General features: G+C 49.8%; 1 protein-coding gene across 3 annotated transcripts in view; it reads left to right on the forward strand.

Moving 5' to 3' along the window:
• Kiaa0513 (KIAA0513 ortholog) overlaps positions 1 to 20,277 on the forward strand; it is a 48,323-nt gene that overhangs the window by 18,439 nt on the left and 9,607 nt on the right. The window contains exons 2-8 of one of the 3 annotated variants that reach the window (XM_075977469.1): positions 11,368 to 11,706; positions 14,558 to 14,657; positions 15,312 to 15,385; positions 16,493 to 16,563; positions 16,745 to 16,940; positions 17,808 to 17,848; positions 18,327 to 18,405. In XM_075977469.1, the coding sequence (XP_075833584.1) occupies positions 11,378 to 11,706; positions 14,558 to 14,657; positions 15,312 to 15,385; positions 16,493 to 16,563; positions 16,745 to 16,940; positions 17,808 to 17,848; positions 18,327 to 18,405 (890 nt within the window). In that variant the 5' untranslated portion in view covers positions 11,368 to 11,377. Of the gene's footprint in view, positions 1 to 11,245; positions 11,707 to 14,557; positions 14,658 to 15,311; positions 15,386 to 16,492; positions 16,564 to 16,744; positions 16,941 to 17,807; positions 17,849 to 18,326; positions 18,406 to 20,277 lie in introns of those variants that run through there. The other 2 variants (XM_075977466.1, XM_075977467.1) reach the window with 2 other exon arrangements.

The raw sequence follows: 20,277 nt of genomic DNA on the forward strand, positions 1-20,277 counted from the left end.
GCAGCATCTCTACCTTTGTCCCCAGAGAGCTGTGTGGGCAGCTTTGACAGAGATGACAGGTGTCCTGAGTAGGCGGAGATGGATACTAGTGGCCTTTCCGCAGAGGACTTTAGGCAGCCTTCCAGGGCTTCCTGCCCCTGGGATAGTAGCTTGATCTCTTCTCCCACGGGACACAGATGTCCTCTACACATGCACAGCTTTGTGCTTGACCCTCTCCTGGGTCAGCAGACAGCACTGAACCTGAAGAGAGTGAACCATCATTGGCTCCCATCATGACCTCCAGCGGAATTTCAGGGAAGGCACACTTTCATATCCTGTGAGAACCTGTATCCATCTGGGGAAGGCCAGCTCTTTTTTTCCAGACCCTGTTTATGTATTTTGTCAAATTAGCGAAAAGGATGAAGAGTCAAGCCAAGCCAGTCTGTCCAAATCGCATCCAGATGTCTCAATTGTTGGCTTTCCTGATAAAAGAACTGCAGCTCAGCCAGGTGGTAGTGGCACATGTCTTTAATCCCAGCACTTGCGAGGCAGAGGCAGGAGAGTCTCTGTGAGTTTGAGGTCAGCCTGGTCTACAGAGCAAGTTCTAGGACAGCCAAGGCTACATAGAGAAACCCTGTCTCAAGAAACAAACAACAACAAATAAAAACTGTAGCTGATCGGATTGGTGGCACACCCTTTAATCCCTGCCACTCAGAGATAGGCAGTTCTCTATGAGGTCAGTGCCAGCCTGGTCTACGTAGCAAGCTCCAGGCCACCTAGAGCTACATAGTGAGAGATGCTGTTCACAGAAGAAGGACGGTGACTGACATTGACCTGGAGCATGTGGCTATTATGGAAGCAGTGGAGTTGGGGAATGGCGAAGGTTGTGGAAAACAGTGGACTTGCCTGAACCATTATCTCTGAGTGTATGACCTGAGCTTTGAGTGGCACACAGAAGCCCAGGGCTCAGACTTGGAGGAGCTGTTCCTTCTAGTCACAATCTCTATCCTCCCTTCATGGCCACTTGGGCTGCTAGACTCTTAGAACCTTCTGGATGCTGGCTATGGGGTATTTGTTCTGGAACCTTCTGTGGTAGCCAAATCAAGGAAGAAGGAGAAAGCTTGTCTCTGCCATGCCATGCTCCCAGCCTGTGGCACAAGTCCTGGCTCATCCAGGCATGGGCAATTCTGCCAGTTGCTGTTCATGGAGAATGTCCCCTGTTGTTTCTCCTGGATTATGGACCCACGGTCAGTTCTCTCTTTTTCCCACAGCCTTGGAAACATGTTAGCCATCTCCTTCCTAGAGTTGATAAACTTGCACCCCTTTGCACGTAACATGATGAGGGTTGCAGCAGAGAAAAGCTAGGTTGAATTTTACAGAGAGACAACTCAGAGGGAAACAACAGGAGCCCCTCCTTCTGCTTGGGTTTCTTGGCAAGAAGATTCTATGTTCAGGGCCATACTAGTCAGTGGGCCTTACCTTGTTGGAACCCTACCAGTCTAGTTCTTCCTACCCAGCCCCTCACAGATGGGAGGGCTATCTCCAAATAGCTGTCCCCAACCATGAATTCCCTCCACTTCCTCTCCAATGTTCCTATGACATGATCTAGACCTGTGGCAGCTCAGCATGGTTGAATTTCAATTCCATTGGATGCCAAGCAGATTCTCAGCAGCTCACTACTTTCTCTCTTCATCTTAAAAAAATTATTTATTTATTTATGCACTATATATATGTATGTGTATATATATATATATATATATATGTATATATATGGATGTATTGTCTGCATGTACATTTGCAAACCAGGAGAGGGCATTGGATCCCATGGGACTACAGTAATAGACAGTTGTGAGCCACCATGTGGGTGCTGGGAATTGAACTCAGAAACTCTGGAAGATCAACCAGTGCTCTTAACTGCTGAGCCATCCTCCAGCACCCTCCTTTCATCATGTTTGAAGTCTTGCAAGTGCATCAAATTAAAATGCCTTTGCAAATCTATTCTATATAAAGAGATGACTCCAGGGTTGCTCTGAACTTGGGGATGAGGTTAACAGTATGAACAGATAGCCAATAGCTATGGCCGTGGCTACTGACAGTGTTGCCGAAGAAAGGGAACCATATCACTGCTTCCGAGGTGCAGAGTTGCAGAGTGTTCTTAGCATTCTAACCAGCACAAGCACAAACAACATTGTTATCTGGCCTTAGAGCACACGTGTGGGTGCATCTCAGGATAGTGATCTTGAGATTGTGTGGCTGCTGCCCTGACACATGGATTCATACTAAATGTGTCCTCACCCTTTGATTACCTTTTAGCATGGTATTTCTTCCTGGGAAGTCACAGGACCTGGCTGTTCTGTCCTTGGAGCTGACCACATGGGTGTATTCACTTTGCAAAGACTCTGTCAGCAGTGTGGTTAGGGTTTATTTATATGCTTCATTTGTTTTTGCTTCAGAAAAGGAGGGGCTGCTCTTGTCACCACACAGTGGCAACCACATCATGATGGGTCTGTGGTGATGGGAACAGTAAAGGGCACATCTGTTTCCTAGGTCCTTTGTATAAGAATGAGATAAGCTGTCTATCAAGCACTTATTAGCGTCAGGTCACTTCTTTTGTCCTGTCATGGGTTTGTTACCTGTGTTCTAAGCCTGGCGTGCTATTTCCATGGTGTTGGACCTTGGACACTCAGACCGTCAGCTGCTCTTCCTAGCTCTTGCCACTCCTCTTGTGCTCACAGAACATCCTTGGTGTGACTTCTTCCTAGATTCTGCCCCAACTCCCCACAGGTCCTCTCGTGCTCCTCCTCCCTTGCCTGAAATAAAGAAGCAGTCTGTGTATGACCCACCAGTGATCAGCTCTGGTCTTCTGGATGGTCATAGTTCCGTGCCAACCTTAACTGGTCCCTGAGAGCAGCTCCATTCAGCTGCTCTGCACCCTAGACCTGCCTGCTCCCCCTTTCCTCAAATGTCTTTAGCTCTTGTGTTGGTTCTACATTCTGGGTGGTCCTTCCCATGCTGCTAATTCATGGCCCTCACCTATTTCTAGAGCTGCAGCCATGTTTCCCCTCCAGCCTTGTACCCAGGGGTTAAGCTATGCTGTGGTAGGTGGCATATCAGTCTTCAGTTCAGATCCAGAACCCTGAATGAAGACCCCAAACTGTGTTATCCCCATATAACCAGTTGTATGTTGCAATCCCCTTTCACAAGGCTACTTGTTAGCACACCCAAACACAGTGTTTCAGTGTAGACCAAGACCATGACATAGCTGCTCATGGGGCTACCCTGCAGTGGTAGCACTTGGTAACCTGTTTCAGACCTACCTGTGGGCAGTGTCACAGTCGAGATGTTGCTCCCTCTCTCTCTCCCCTTACCACAAAGTGACCCACCCTGTTAATGTTATTCATGGTCTCCCCTGAGAATCTTTTGTTACAGTGTGTTCCTGGCCTCTCCTCAGCCATCCTTCCCCAAGCCCTTTGTCTTTTCTTGGTGACAACCTCTTTGTCCTGCTGCCCTGCTAGATCATTAGATTGTCCCCATTACTAGAAGTGTGCCTTTGGAGGTTGGGGCTGAGGTAGAGATGCTGGGAGTTGCTTCCTCTACCCTCCTTCACATGGGAATGTCCCTTGCAGATGTGTAAGGTTCTGTTGATATCTGGGGACATAGCCAAACTTCCACTTTCACAGCCTCACGGCAGCTCCTTCCCTGGCAACTGCGGCGCCACTCCTGTTTTGGCTACCACCTTTCTGTACTGGCACTGGAAACCCTCTTAGAACTTCAGCATGAGACATCTGGTACCTGATGGGAGGCTTGCAAAATGCCATGCATGTCTTCGCCTAGTGGCAGTCTCTAGCCAGCCAGATTCCCATTCCAAAGGCACAGGCTTGGGCACCTGCTGCTTTCTAGACTCCTGTAAAGGAACATTTGGTCTCTGCCTTGTTAGAGACTTTGTCGTTGGGACAACCAGTGTCTTTTCATGGAGAGGAGAGGAGAGGGAAGAGGGGAGGGGAGGAAGGGAAGAGGAGAAGAGAGGAGAGGAGAGGCTCAGCAGGGGCTTAGAGAAAGTGATGGAGGGTGTATCTGGCTGGACAAAAAGGGTCTCACAGCACCACCTTTGGTTGGACCACCAAGAAGTGTAGTGGTAGGAGCGGCGGGCTACGTCCCCGGCATCCGGCCACCCCCACGGCTAGCTTTACCCGAAATAATTACACGGACACTGTATTCTTTTAAACACTGCTTGGCCCATTTCTCTCTAGCCTCTTCTAGGCTAATTCTCACATATTAATTTAGCCCATTTCTAATCATCTGTGTTGCACCCCAAGGTACGCTTACCAGGAAGATTCTAGCCTATGTCCATCCTGGGTCGGAGCTGAATTGCGTCTCTCTGGGAGAGCGGAGCATGGCATCTCTGTCTGAGGCGTCTTACCTCACTTCCTCTTCCTCCCAGCATTCTGTTCTGTTTACTCCACCCACCTATGTTCTAAGCTATGAGCCCAAGCAGTTTGTTTATTACTTAACCAATGAAATCAACAGATTGATATATGACACTCCCACATCAAAGAAGCTCAACTCATCCCATCCCCTAAAGGCAGTAATGGGCTTATGTGACCCTATAAGTCTGTAAATTGCCCTGGAGACATATTAACTGGGTATAAATCTATAAGCAGATGACTGTGTACCCTGCTATCTAAAAGGTAATGTTCTCTATTATCAAGCTGACATACTTCCACTCATTGGAAAAACTACTGTTTCCTAGCCCAGCCAGCTACCACTTCCCTCCTCAGCTAGACCCAAGTCCCTTCCTGGTTGCACTTACCATCAGTGAGGAGAAGATTGGTTGGTCAGAAGCTTTGGGGTCGAATTCATCAGCTTGGCAGACTTGAGGGTCCTCTTTTGGTCTCAGGGTAGGTGGCCTGCTTTCCAACTTCTTGGGTGGCTGCCACCTCATTGGGGTAGTAGGCACCAGGCTTTGTTGGGGACTTTTTCAAGCACGGTGTCACAGCCTTCAGGGGTTCCTGTTAGGTCAGGAAGTATATAAGGGAGGCAGTACGAGCATATGCTCAGAAAATACAAGCGATCACAGGAAGCAGTGTTAGAAGCAGGCTGGGGTGTGGGGTAGGCTGAGGCCCTGAAGCCTTGGATCATATGTGCCTTCCTCCACTGTGCTTGTTCTTCTGCACAGGGCATCTCAGCTCCTTCCTGTTACTGTGCCAGAACAGCTGACAAGAGCAGCCTCAGGGGAAAGGACTTGTTGCAGTCCATGGTTCCAGGTTCAGTTCATCGCAGTGGGGAAACCAAGGCAACAAGAACCTGAGGCCCCCAGTGGACAGATATAAATGCCCATACTCAGCTCTCTTTCTTCTTTTTATTCGGTTTGATACCTCAGCCTGAGGAATGATGCCACTCACTGAGGGTGGGCCTTCTCGTTTCTCTTTACCTAATCAAGAAAATCCCTCACAGATCTTGCCAGAGGCTAACCTAATCTAGATATGTCACAGGTATACCAAGGACTTATCTCCTGGGTGAGTCCATGTCCTGGGAATTGACAGTATGAACCATCATCACTCTAGGTGACTAGGTTGAGCACCTGTGAAGGAAGTGAGTTATTAGACTCTTGGGTTTCTGTCCCAGGAGGCCAGAATTCTAAGCTAGGAGGCTACTCTGCCGACTGCTGCATTTGCACCCAGATCAGCATAGTCAGTTCCCAACCAAGCACCTTCCAGGGCACTAGAGAACACTGTTCACACAGGGCCACTGTTGTTTGCAGCTGTCCTAAGAGAATCAGCCACGAGCTGGAGGCAGAAGATGAAATTGTTTTCTAGTGTTGAGAAAAGACAGGTGTCCAGTGCACTGCCGGGCTAGCAGGAACACGCAGAGGGAGCAGGCGCCTTGCCTTCCTGCCTCCCAGCCCCACTGCAGCATATCTGAGCAAGGGACTGGGAGTCTTCAGAGTCTCCAGTGGCCAATAGGAGGAAGCAGCTTTAACAGGCCATTACAGAAGCCTGTTAAATCCCAGAGCAAGTCCGAAAGGCAGCTGTGGTGGTTTCTGCTGGGTGTGGGCCAGTCAGGCCCCAACTTCCACAGTACCTACAACATCTCAGTAGTTTTTTTTTTTCTCTGGCACCCTGGGGCTACAAGAAACACCCAGATGTTTATACCTGACAGGTATTTATGTTCAAACAACATTGGTCTTTCTTATTGCTACCAGAACAAATGACTGTGTACATAGCAGCTTTAACAGCTCACATTTTCTGCTGTGCTACTGTGGAGCTCTCAGTAGCCTCACTGGGATAGTCAAGGGGCTGGCAAGATTCCTTCTCAAGGCTGCAGGGGAAGTATGTTTCCTGCTTCTCTGGTTTCCCATGGCATCTGCCCACACTCCTTGACTTTCTTTATCATCAAACTCAACAGCCTAGTCTCAGCATCTCCTTTTTTGACTCTGACCCCTCTTATTTCTAAGGCCTCTGATGATGACTTCAGCTACCTTCATAATCCAGGACCATGACACAGTCTCGCCAGACCCCTCCTAGCCCCCACTCTTGGCAATTTTAGGACAAGAGATAAAGCAGATACATGCAAGCATGGTGCTGTGTTCTGTTCATGCAAGGGCTAGGCTACCAGGAGACCAGAACATGCTGTACACACACGTACACTGCTCAAAGTTTTCTTCTAGGGAAGTCCCAACCCTCTCACTCGGGTGGTGTGTTGGGAAAATCAGAGTTTGAGCAAAGCTCAGGGGATGTGGCTAAGTGCAATAGCAGGCAGTCTTGACCATAGTTCCTCATGAAGCCTTCTGGGAAGGGTTGAGGCAAAGGTAGGGCTGGAAGGAATCCAGGGAGGAAGTTAGGGTGCCTTCCCTACCCTCAGAATGCTGATGACACAGCTGCCTCCCAGGGCTTGCCTGTTCAGCTATGCCTCCCTGGTCTGTACTTAACCTTCCTCCCAGACTTCCTTTGTCCAATTCAGGACTTACGTAGCCAGGAAAGCTTGCCTGGTCTGCTTTTCCCATGAGTGGCTGCCCAGCAACTTCCAGGGCTTCCTAGGCAATGGTCACCTTAGGACCTGTGTGTGGTACTGGTTTCTGAGGTCCAGCTCTCCTTCCCAGACCTAGCAGCACGGTTTGGGGCATTACCTGAGAACATCTCAGTAGTACTATATGTGTGTGTACTTGTTCATGGGGAGGGGGGTTGCACACACGCGCATGTGCACTCTTGCATGTGTGCATGGAGTCAGAGGTCAATGTCAGAACAAATGACTTTCTCATTTATTCTGTGTCAGGTCCAGTGCTGACACAGCTGTTCTCACTTCCTCCCCTACCTTAAACTTCCCTTGCTCACAGACTTCCCTCCCCCAGCTACTCATCCTCCTTATAACCCTGTTATTTTGACTGTGCCCTCCCTCTCTTTGTCTTCACCTCCACCCGCCCCCTATAGCAACCCCCCCATCACTCTGCTCTGCTCCTGCTTCTCTTGTGGACAGGTCCAGTCTGCTGGCCATGTTCAGTCTACTGCTTTATGTCTGTTCTGGACCCTTCCAGATGCCTCTGGCTGTCCTCGCTCTCATATCCACAATAAAAACCTTCCCCTTAACCATACCACAAAGCAGTCATAGCACCCGTTTATCCATCTGGCACCCTATTTTTTGCAATAGGGTCTCTCACTGAGCCTGGAGCAGATTTTCCAAGGCAGGTTGGCCAGCCAGTGACCTACAGGATTCTGCCTGTTTTCACATCCTCGGTGTTGAAACCTCAAGTGCTCATTGTTGCACGCGGTTTGTTTGCGTTCACATGGGTATAGGGGATCAAGCGTGGGACCTTGTGCTTGTGTGGCTAGCACTTTGCCAACTGAGCTGTCTCTATTTTCCTCTCCCTGGATCTTGTACTTTGTGAGCTCACGCAAGCAGACACTCTTGGTCTTCCTCTTGGCTGTGTCTCCATCTCCTTGCACAGTGGTTGATTCACAGTCCCATGGATGAGACTCGTGGCATGAAGGAATCTCAGCCGAGTGTGGAAGTCACAGTTACTTAGCAGCACCTTGACCATGAGTCAGAAAGTGCAGGGAGACAGGTAGCTCTTCCGGAAGCCAGAGGGTGTCTACACTGTGGTAGCAGAGTCCTGAGACAGAAAGCCAGTGTCTTAGACTGGGCACCACCAGGGCCTCTTGGAGCCCCCTCCAATAGACTGAAGTGCAATCTACAGATTTAGGGCTCACAAAGTGCTTTGAAATGAATTTAAATTCATTGCCACTATTGAAAAATTGGAAGAGTTTATATAGCAGATTTCAGCATGCCTTGAAAACTCTAGAAACTGATACTGCCAGACCTGTACTTCTTAATGGGAGCCCCTAGCTGGCTCCAAAAAGAGACAGTGTCAGTTCTATGTCCTCAGGCCATCCCAGACCTTCCCCTGAGGTTAGCATGAAAGGTACAGTGGCCAACACCTTGTCTCACCTGGAAGCCTATAGCTGTGTTGCCTTCCCGAGGAGCAGGCTGGGAGCTGGTGTCCAGGCTTTTATGATACACACCACCTCACCAGGGCATCCTGGCTCTGTATGTAGGGTTGACCAGCTGGCCTGTTGCTCTGGGAGGGATGAGATCATGATGCTGAGCATCCTCAGGGGCAGGGACACTGACCTGTCGCCGTGCACAAGGATAAGGACCAGTGTCTGCTCCCTCTGCTTCCTCTCACTTTGGCCCTGGCTTGTGATTTTGTCACCATCTGTGGTGATATGAATAGAAATGGTCCCCATAGGCTCATAGGAAGTAGCACTATTTGAAAAGATTCGGAGGTATAATTTTGTTAGAATATGTGGGAAGAAATATGTCATTGGGGGTGAACTTCGAGGTTTCAAATGCTCAAGCCTGGTCGAGTATCTCGCTCTTTTCCTGCTGTCTGTGGCTCCCGATGTAGAACCCTCAGCTCCTCTCTAGTACCATGTCTGCCCACATGTTGCCATGCTTCCCGCCATGCTAATAATGAACTAAACATCTAAGGCTATAAGCGAGCCTCAGCTAAAGACTTTCCTTTATAGGAGTTGCCATGGTCATAGTGTCTTGTCACAGCAATAGAACAATGACTAAGACACAATCCTGAACCCAGAGAGGCAGAGGTTAGCTCTGTGCTAATGGGAAGGGTGACTTATTTACCTTGCCAGCCCCAGGAGCCCCAGATTGGATCAGAAGTAGCCCTAAAAAGTCAGTCTTGTCTTGTGCCTCCTGTGCTGGCAGGCCCACGTGACTCTTCTGTCCCTTTAAACTGGTTTTTGGCTCGCGGGTCATTGGTATGAAAATCGGCTGAAGAGGGGACCTGGACTCAGTGTCATGCTGTAACCAGTGCTGTGCATGTCTGCAGCCCATTGTCATATGATTCCCTTTCAATCCTATGTTCCCAGTGCCCCAACAGGGATGGTGCCCAGGAGGACACTTCCGGCAACTCTTGACACTGTCCTCACTGCCTTAGTCCGCGACTGCTGTGATGTCCATGTTACTACTTCTCCACTTGCCGTACATAGACACCTGTTTTTGCATATATCTCTGTGGTGATTAGTGTGGATTGAGACTTGTCCAAGCATTTAGTGACTGTACTTCCTATTGTGTGTTCTCCTCAGTGATCTGTGTATTAGTGAGAATTAAGGTTTTGGTTAGAGGTGCATGAATCTATAAATGTGGTAGGATTAACAATGTCCCTGCCCTGGTCATTGCAAATGCTTTCCTTGTGTGTTTCTCATGGGCCCATGTGTGTGGCTTTCTGTTCTTTGGAGAGTAGGGGTGTGGTTCTACATGGCCCTTTGACATCTAACCCAGTCTTGCTGTCTCACATAGAGAGACCTCCCCAGAAAGCAGGGCCACAGGCAGCAGATGTTACTAGGACAGAGGGTCCTAATGCCCCTCTTTCTGAGCTGCCACTCAGTGTCCTCTGACCTTGGGGGCCCTTGCTACTGTCTTGGCTTAGACAGCATGCCAGAGCCAAGGTTTGTGAGTCTCCCCTGCATGGAAGCAGACTTTGTAGGCTCTGCCTCACATGTACCACTGCCCCTGTGCATGTGTGCATGAGGATGGTGGCCAGAGCCAGCTGTTCCATCTTTCTGACTCAGAGAATCTAAAAATACCTTGGAATGGGTGTTTGGAGGGAACTATGATCAACCTGTGAGTGTTAAGCTCTCAGGAGTCAGCGTGTGTGGGTTTGAACTGCATTTCCCCCAGAAGATGCAATCATCTCCGCAGTACAGATGGTGGTCCTGCCCCCTGCAGTAGCCTTTTAGGTGTCTTGTCTAATAGTCCTGAGCCAGGGTGAGGATGCTTCCTCCACCACTAAGCATGGCTGTCCCAGGCTTTTGCCGTTCGGCTGCTGCCCCTTGGTATTGGTAGGAAGGGCTTCCAGAATGGCAAATACATCCTGAGCCAGTGCCAGAAACAGGGTTCTCATGCCCTCTCAGCTCCACGAGTGTGTTCTCAGTGAGGTGTGCTCATTCATGCACCAGATGCTCAGTAGATTCTGCACTGATTCACACATGAGTCTAGATGAAAGGCTAGTGCCAGGTCAGCAGGGACCGTAATTGATTTTGAATTGCTGTGGATTGAAGCCTCTTAGAAGATGAGCACGTGAGCCTGGCCTTGAGGGTGAACAGGATTCTGCAGTGGGGATAGAGAATGAGAGAGGGAAGGAGAGAAAGAAGCGATGGGCAAAAAGAAGGGAGAGGAGGAGGAATTACTCCAGGCATCGTGATCAGAGCACAGGAGGTGACTTCCCATTGGTATCCAGGCAGCTGCAGCACAGAAAAGGGGAAGAGCAGGGTAGAACCACAAAGAGACTGAGCAGCAGCAAGAGGCCTGGAGGGGAGACTAAAGAGAAAGGGTCTCTGAAGGCTGCTGCTTAGCAGGGTGCCACTTCCACAGCTACTGAGGACAGTGAACCAGCAGGAGCACTGCCTGGCCGATGCTGGCCACCAGTGAAAATGGGCATCATTATGCTCTGATTTGGTTGGCTGGAGCATGTGGAGATGTAGTGTGCTGCTTAGATGGGAGGGACACTGCCGCTGGTGTCCCTGGGCTCCTTCAGTTAGCAAGTGCCAATGGCATGCTACCACATGGCAGCAAAGTGGGCATAGGAAACAGACTCTGGCTGGTGGCATCCCAGATTCTGTAGGTACAGAGATGATCATCATTGCAGGAAAAATGTGACTCATGGTTTCCTCAGGTTGATTTGTGATCAGTGACTTTCATTGGGGGACTGGCCTTCTCATGGTGACAGTGTTTATGTCTGTTTTCATTCCAGATGCCATAAGGCTTCTGAGCTGCTTGAGACTCAGCCTTGGTGGCCAGAGGCTCCCAACACACTTGTGTGTGTTTGCAGCTTCAGGAAACTGCTCCTCAGCCTGTTACTATCCTGTTTGGCAGCCCGGCTACCATGGAGGCCCCAGAAGTCCCTGTGGGCTCCCTGATCGACTTTGGGACTGAACCACCTACCTCTCCTCCCCTGGAGGCAGCCCCTTCAACACTCCAGGACCCAGATGGCTCGTTGGGTGACGGTGCATCTGAGAGTGAGACCACTGAGTCTGCAGACAGTGAGAATGACATGGGCGAGTCACCCTCACACCCGTCCTGGGACCAAGACCGCCGCTCTTCCTCCAATGAGTCCTTCTCCTCCAATCAGAGCGCTGATTCAGCTCCAGACGAGGAGACCCTGGCACTTCGAGAGTTCATGCGCAACTACGTAGAGAAGATCTTCTCTGGAGGGTAGGCCCTTTGTGGGAAGAAGGGTGGACCCTCTTTGGGATGGAGGGTAGGCCGTCTATGGGATGGAGGGTAGGCCGTCTGTGGGATGGAGGCTAGGCCCTCTGTGGGATGGAGGGTAGTGAACCCTCTGTAGAATAGAGGGCGGACCCTCTTTGGGAAGGGGATTAAACCTTCTTTGGAATGCAGGGTAGGCCTTCTAAGGATACTAGCCTGCTGTCGAATCCCGGGGACCTGCTTCCTACTGTAGGCCATAGTGGCTCTTGGCCATCCTAGGCTGCCTATAGAGTCACCTTGTGAGGTTTTAAGAAGTTTCAGTCCTGGGGGTTGGGAACTTAGCTCAGTGGTAGAGTGCTTGCCTCACAAGTGCATGGTCCCAACTTGGTCCTCAGGGATAAAAGGTAAAGACTTCCCAGTCCTGGACTCTACCAAAGACAAACTAATACCTGTTCCCTGGAGCAACAGGTCACATACCTACAGGCTGCCTGGACTGTCTAGGAAACAGCATATTGACAGCCCTTAGGTGGGATGCCAGCACCAAGGGTGTCATGGAGGGAGTGGTCTGCAGCCTGGCCAGGCCCATGTTCTCTGCTTATCCTAGTGGTGTGGGAACACAGACTCAGAATAGCCAATTCATCCATTTCCCCTTCATTTTCTCACTTCATGAGTGGCTCTGCCTAGGCCTCATGGGGACCAAGGAAGCGATAGGAGGCTGTCTACCATGGTATCTTCAATAGCCTGTATGGCATGGGCTGTGCCCTTATTGCCACACAGGCAGAGGACGCTGTAGAGAAACCATGATAAGCTCTGTTAGTTGTTGACATATGTCATTTCATAATTTTTTCTGTGTATTCTTTTTTCATAAGGGTATTGAAGATTGTCTTAGTTACTTTTATATTGTGAAGAGTCACCATAACCAAGGCAACTTATAAAATAAAACTTTTATTTAGGACTTACAGTTTTAGAGGATGAATCATGACAACCATGATGAGGAGCATGGCAGCAGACAGACAGGCATGGCACTAGATCTGAGCATTTATATCTTGATCCATAAGCACAATGCAGAGAAGGATAACTGGGAATGGTGTGGGTTTCTGAACCTCAAAGCCCACCCCCAGTGACATACCTCTTCCCAAACAGTTTCACCAACTGGGGACTAAACATTTAAATGTGTTAGCCTATGGGGCCATTGTCATTCAAGCCAACATAGAGATAGAATGTCCAGGCCTCATACATGCTAGGCAAGTGCCTTTTTGTTGAGCTATTCCCATAGCCACTCTGCATTCGTGTGTGTGTGTGTGTGTGTGTGTGTGTGTGTGTGTGTGTGTGTGTGTGTGTGTAGCTGGGTCTGGCCTGCGTAGTTATGCCTGTATATGCAGGTATGCATCCCTGTGAGTGTGCAGAGACCAGAGGTTCATGTTGGGTATCTTCTTTATTCTCTCTTCACCTTTTTGAGAAGTCTCTTCTGAACCTGAGGCTCCTTGGTTTGGCTGGTCTGACTGGTCAGTGAGCCCTCAAGATGCTCCTGTGCCTGTCCCCAGCCCTGGAGTTACAGGTCATGCTAGCTTGTCTAGCTTTTATGTGGGTGCTGGGATCTAAACTCAACTTCTCTGTTTACCAACTGTGTCCCTTCCACAACCCTTCTCTCTGTGGGATTCCACTCTGCACCCCCAGCTCCACTGACACCTGTCATACTTTGTTGTTGCTTTGGCCTCCCATAGCGTGTGTGTGTGTGTGTGTGTGTGTGTGTGTGTGTGGTGGGAGGGAACAACTTTAGGAGTCGGTTCTCACTTTCCACCTTGTTGAGGCAGAGTTTCTCTTGCTATGCTGCTGCATGGCTCATTATAGACTAGCTGGCCCATCAGAGCCAGCTTTTCACATGGGTTCCAGGAATCAAACTCAAGTCATCATGCTTGCCCAGTAGTAAGTACCTTTATCCCCTGAGTCCTCTCCTGGCTCTCTGTTGTGGTTCTTGAAGGAGCAGAGGCCCGGGATACAGATGCTGGGTTAGAATATGGCCTGAGCAGGGATATCTCTGGGTGGGCCCCCTAGCTCTGCCTGTCCACGTCACTGTTAAGTGGTACCTCAGCTGGGACAGGGAGGTAGGTGCCAGCCCAGAATCCGAAGGTCCTGGGTGTAGCACTGAGATGTTAGAAGCTACATCAGCATGCCAGAACTTAGGGTCTTTACGGACCAGCCACATCCGCATCTCCTGAGTGCTGGAAATGCAGAGCTTCAAGCACTGCAGCTCCTCTGGGTGTGCACCTGGATTCTGTCAAGCCTGTCTTGTGGGAGAGACAGTCTGCCCACAGCTATAGTTTTGAGGTTTATGGCTTGATGGTCCACTCTCATTAAAAGCAATACAAATGTTTGCTTGTTGGTCTACAGCTGGGGCTCATCTGGCAAAGTGCTTGCCCAGTGTGCACAAAACCCTGATTTAATCCCAAGCAATTCATAAACCAAGCATGGTGGCATATATTAGTGATCCCAGCACTTAGGAGATAGAGACAGGAGAATGGAGAGGTCAAGATCATCCTTGGCCACATAACAATTTGAGACAAGACTATTATAAAGACTCTTATCTTAAATATGTATATAATATATAAATTGTAATATTAATTATAATATTATAATTACTACAGTAAATACATTATATATTTATAATATTTTAGACATTATTTCTTATAATTAATATATTAATATCATATGTTAATATTATATATTTTATATGATTGATAATATTATTATTGTCTGGTGACAATCCCATAAATACAAATGACATAAGCTGGCCAGTATCCAGCCTTCTGCTCTGTTTTCTTCTTTAAATTTGAGGAAAATATTTGACTGCTCACAGGGAGGACTTGGACCAGGAAGAGAAGGCCAAGTTTGGGGAGTACTGCAGTGGTGAAGACGGGAAAGGCCGTGAGTGGTTCGCACGGTTTGTGAGCGCACAGGTGAGTACAAGGTGGGCAGAAAGGACCAGCAACCTGGCCAGCACCACCACGGTGAAGAGAGCAGAGGGCATAAGCCGGTAGAATGAGGCCAGAAACAGCTGGGGCAGCATAGAAAGGCTACCCCTGACTGGAAGGAGTGAGGACTATGGCAAGCTCGACATTTCTATTTCGGAGGCAAGCATGTTGGGCTCTGTCCATGCATGTTTTTTATTAAATAACCCATAGTATTCAAATTTTGTCAAAACATTTCAAGGTTGTGAAAGGCAGGTAAAACCTGACGTATTACGAAAGCGTGGGAAGAATCCCATTTTGCATATTCCCATTATAGGGATGTATTCTTCGTAGAGAAGTTAGAAAATGCAGAAAACAGTAATTAGCAAAGCCTGGAACAGCCAGTTGTCGCCTGGGGTTCTATTGCACCGTACTTCTCCCCCATGGAGAAGCTTTACGAAATCCTGTGAGGACAATGCAGGAGAGCACCTTCTGGGCTCCAGTGCTGAGTGCCTGTGTCCTGCCCAGAGACCTGGCAGAAGGGAAGCAGCCATTGGGGCCCATCTAAGAAGCGTGGAGAAATGCAGAGTGACAAGCATCCAGCCTTGCTGACCTGCTGCGTGTCACCAGGTCTTGCTGATTTTCCTGGTTCTTTCTGCACAGCGCTGCAAATCCAAGTGTGTGTCTGAGCCAACCTTCTACCGCCTGGTGCAATCCTTCGCGGTGGTGCTGTTTGAGTAAGTGATGTCCTCCCCAGAGCCTCCTGCAGTTGTCTGTCCCATTTTTCCCACCCGTGATGAACCAGCTGTTACCGTCTTTTGGCTAGAATTCATGACCAGCATCTTCTGGGCTCCCTCCTGCCTTGGCGGGAGATAGGGTTGTTCCGTTTGCCCTTCTCATTCACAGTGCAGCGTCTGTAACTGGACTAGTATGATTTCCTCTTTTTAAAAGCTTCTTTCTCTCCATTTGTTGGCTAAGTCAAATGGCTGTGTGAATATTCCATTAACGTTTGGTTGTAATCTTCAGCATACCACGGTACAGTAAGAGCGGCCCTTTGCATTTGTAGAATGCCACACAGTATGTCACTTTCTTGTATACAATAGTTTGTTATGGACTTGTGTATTTATCTACTGTGGTTCACAAGTGCTACCCCTGGACCTGGGGTCTTGTGAACTATGTGTATTCCTACCCTACCAAATCTCTGAGTCTGAGCCTGGGGCTGTCCAGTGGTGCATGTCCTAATAGCCCTCCAGGATATCTGACTTCTGAGCTTGTATGTGAGAGACAAAAGACACATCCTGATGACCCCTGAGAAATAGGGGCAATGGCAAAATGATCTTTGTCATTGGCGTGGACCAAAGCTTGAGGTGACTTCTGGTCCTGGCCCTGCTGGGGTGCACTGGGCTGAGCCTCCTGGGCCTTGATTTTATCTTAATGTGAAGGCTGAGAGCCACGAACACCTTCCCACACCTAGAGCCAGGCCATGCACCTGCAGTGGCTCTCCTGACTGCATGCTTGCATGTTCCTGTCACTGCCTGGCAGTGTCTTGGTACTGATGCTTCTGCAGCACTTTGGTCCTGCTCCATCAATTTAAAGTGGTGCCTGGTTATGGCGCACGCCTTTAATCCCAGCACTCGGGAGGCAGAGGCAGGCAGATCTCTGTGAGTTCAAGGCCAGCCTGGTCTACAGAGCAAGTTCTGGGACAGCCAGAGCTACATAGAGAAATCTTATGTCAAAAAACCAAAACAACAACGAAAACCAACCAAACAATCAAAAACAAAAAGCAAGTATGCATGGGAGTCAGGTAGTGGGGCTCTAGCCTGCCAACCTTGCTTCCATCCCAGGTGTCACCAGATGGACGACTTCGGGCCTGCTAAGAACCTCATGACCATGTGCTTCACCTACTATCACCTGGGTGAGTAAGCCTGAGCAGAGCAGCCTCCCTAGAGTGAAGTTATGTGCTGTGACACGACATGGAGGGAAGCTTTGTCTAGAATCAGCCTTCTATCCTGCAGTCCCTGGAGCACCTTCAGGCACTCTCCCTCTCCTGTCCATGCTGCAGATCTCTTCTTACTCCCTTTCTCTCCTCTTTTAAGGCAAACCACACCTGCTCCCTACAGAGCCCAGGGAGAAGCCAGCTGGCAGCATTGACTCCTACCTGAAGTCAGCTAACAGCTGGCTGGCTGAGAAGAAGGACATTGCTGAGCGTCTGCTGAAGAACACAGAGAACATGAAGGGCTTCTTTGGGGGCCTGGAGACCAAGCTGAAAGGGCCGCTGATCAGGAAAAACGAGTGAGTGTGAGCTCGAACCTGAGCTTGTGTGGAGACAGACTTTGGGGAAGCAGGTGGCCTGCCTAGTATTGGCCCCACAGCGCTTTAGAGTCACACAACTGTCAGCTCAGCATGACTCTACACTCCCAGAGCTTCCCATGGTTTCCACATGCTGTTTGCTGGCTGACACACTGGAGTCCAGGAACCGTGTTTCTGGGGATGATGGGAGCATATGGCTTTGTCATTTGGCAATAGGGAAACCATATTCTCTGCCACCCCCTTCCTCCTATTGCTGTCATGCAAATTCATGTGAGTGAGATCAGGAAAGCCTTGGGTGCCATTGCCTCTAGGAGAGGCTGCTCTGAGAAATAGTACTTTTTTGTTCGATTTTGTTTTGTTTGTTTGTTTGTTTGTTGTTTGAGACAGGTTCTCTATGTAGTTCTGGCTGTCCTGGACCTGGCTATGTAGCAGGCTGGCCTTGAGCTCATCTGCCTGCCTCTGCTTCCCAAGTCCTGGGATTAAAGTCATGAGTACCACACCTGTCCCAGAGGGCTCTTGGGATGGTTACACTAGTCATTGGAGTGCTGAAGCTGAGACACCAAGACGAGGGGGCACAACAGTACAGAGGCAACCATCCATCCAAGCCCCTGCAGTACCTGAGGCCTGGTTATAGTCAGGATACACAACTTGTCCCCGTCCACACAGAGGGCTCATAGAAGATGGTGCCATGCAGTCTCAGCACCACAGGCCTCAATCCCTAGGCCTGTCATTTGCCACTGTGGCACTGATTCCAGCCTCTCTTCAGAGAAGCCACACAGAACAGGGCAGCATCTGACAGGAAGTGTGGCATGGGCCACCTTGTCACTGCTTTGATCTCTCTCCCTCCAGGGAAGACGAGAACAAACCCAAGGACAGACAGCTGAAGACTGGTAAGAACACAGCTCTCTGGGGGGTCCAGGAAGTGGGGCCCTGGAGAGGTGGGACCTATGGCGTGGTGGAACCTGGGGGGTGCTTTGGCACGGTGGAACCTGGGGATTGATACCTGGGGTAAAGGGGTGCCTGTGAAGGAAGGCAGGGCCTACCTCTCTGGCCTTGTAACCAAGACATACCACCCAGGACTGTTAAACTGGCCCACCATTAACCATCAACAGGAACAAGCAAGTTGCACATAAAAGGGCTTTGCTGGAGGGCAGACTGTGCAGAAACTAAACCCTCCACCTCAGTGAGTTATGGGAGGTGCCACTTCATGGGCCACACTGGGAAGAAGCCCTAAGCTAAGAATGACCAGTAGATTTCTGGAATTAGGACAGTATATCTGGGAGACCACAGTGTCTGCTGAGTGTCCATAGGATCTCCCAACATGGGGTGTCCAGCCCAGGCTGCCCTCAGATCTCCTTACTCCCGCAGTGACTGTGATCAGCCCCGAAGATGAACAGAAGGGGGAGAAGGTTTACCTGTACACGCATCTGAAGCAGCAACCCATCTGGTAAGGCCCACCCACATCCTGCCCCAACTGACCTGGCCTAGCTGCTGCCCAGCCCCTCAGCTGCCTATGTCTCCATAGCGACCATCCTCACCTCTAGGGTAGTCACAGTGAGAGAACAGCTGCCAGCTCGTGTTAATAGGTATGAGAAGGCATCTGACTCTCCATGGAGGTGGGAAGGTACAGTGGCATGGCCATTGTGGGAATGCCGGACAGCTCGCCAGGGGCTAACAGAGTAGCCATGTGACTAGCCATTCCATTGTGGGTTCTTGCATGTACCTCTGCAGAAATCTGTATGAAGCTTACAGTGCACTGATCAGAGCAGTCACAAATGGGCAAGGCTAGCTGCCTGAGTAGGCATGTCGTCTTTCTGCACCTGAATTGTGGAGTAAGCCTGCACACAGATCACCACACAGTGACACCCCCCCCCCCCCCGTCTCAAGCCGTTGAAGGCAGGCACAAAAGACCATGAGTCATCTCATCCTGTTTGTGCAGAATGCAGGGAACATAGAGCCACAGTAGATAAGCGGCAAGAGCGATGAGTGATTGTTGTGGGCTCCTTTAGGGGGCTGCAGAAGTTCCCTGGGGCTAGACAATGGGGAGCGCTACACAAGTGAATACACTGAGAAATCACTGAGTTGCACACCTCATTTATTTCTTTATTTAACTTTCTAAGTTATTTGGAGTGTATTGCTTGCATGTATGTCTCTGCACCATATCTGTGCCTGGTACCCTTGGAAGCTAGAAGTAGGCCTTAGATCCCCTAGAACTGGAGTTGCAGATGATTGTGGGCTGCCATGTGTGAGTTGGGAATCAGCACCCTGGTCCTCTGGAAGAGCAGTAAGTGGTCTTAACCACTGAGCGCTAGAAGTAAGATCTCGTGCAAGAGTCTTCACTGGGCACCCCAGGAAGGGATTCAGGTGGTCACCACACTTTCAGGTCAGTTCTTGAAGTATGCTGTGAAGCAGGGCTGCCTTGTACACTTGGCCTGTCCTGGCCATGTTGGGATGCAGTCAGGGACCCTTGCCAGAACCAATACAAGGCTGTTGGAAGCCTCTAGCCATAAATCTTGAGTCATATCTTTTCTGAATATATCATTGTGCTAACATCACCAGCCGTTAGCACAAAAGAGACCAAGACAGTAGCCGTTAGGAGCTCTGGCAGCCCTTAGTGTTGCGCGGAGCCCTGGGGAGCCAGCCATTTCCCATTCTCTCATCAGTGAAGAGCAACTCTAGCATGTAGTAGAATGTATCAGCATGGCTCCTCCCTCAAAGGTCACAGTCCAGCAAGGGCATGCGAGAAGTGTGACTGAGAAATGCAATGGGAACCACCGGGGCAGGGGGCTGGGTAGAGGCTAGCGAGGTCAGCATAGGGAGGCTGGACCTGAACCAACTGGAGACACTGTTCAGCTGAGAGGTGAGGGCCTCACTGGGGCCACATTACCCCAGTAGCTGTGCTGGACCCTTAGGTACCTGGACCTGGTGTAACAAAGGGTCTAGACACTGGATCACGTGGTCTCTGTTCTCCCACTCGCTATGCTGAGTAGTAAAAACTGCCTGTGGCAATGACATGTGCAGTTGCAACACAGGCCACAGGCCACCCCTAATTTTCCAGTTTCCATGTTCCCATGGCTATGTTCCTATAACTGCCATGGTGTGTGGCTTCTGGGTTCCTATGTTGGTGAGGAGATCCTGCTTAGCAAGAAGGGGTCTCGTTGTCCACTTTCCCTTGGAAGCCCACTGCTGCCTGCCTGAGCAGCTGAGCAGGCTGGCTTGCTCCACCCTCCCACAGGCCTCTTCAACTCTTCCGTCCCCTGCCAGACAATATTTTCTTCACCTCTCAGACTTCCCAGGCACAAAATGGGAAATTGTCACT

This window comes from Microtus pennsylvanicus, chromosome 6 (genome assembly GCF_037038515.1).
Source record: "Microtus pennsylvanicus isolate mMicPen1 chromosome 6, mMicPen1.hap1, whole genome shotgun sequence".
NCBI classification, from domain to species: Eukaryota; Metazoa; Chordata; class Mammalia; order Rodentia; family Cricetidae; genus Microtus; species Microtus pennsylvanicus.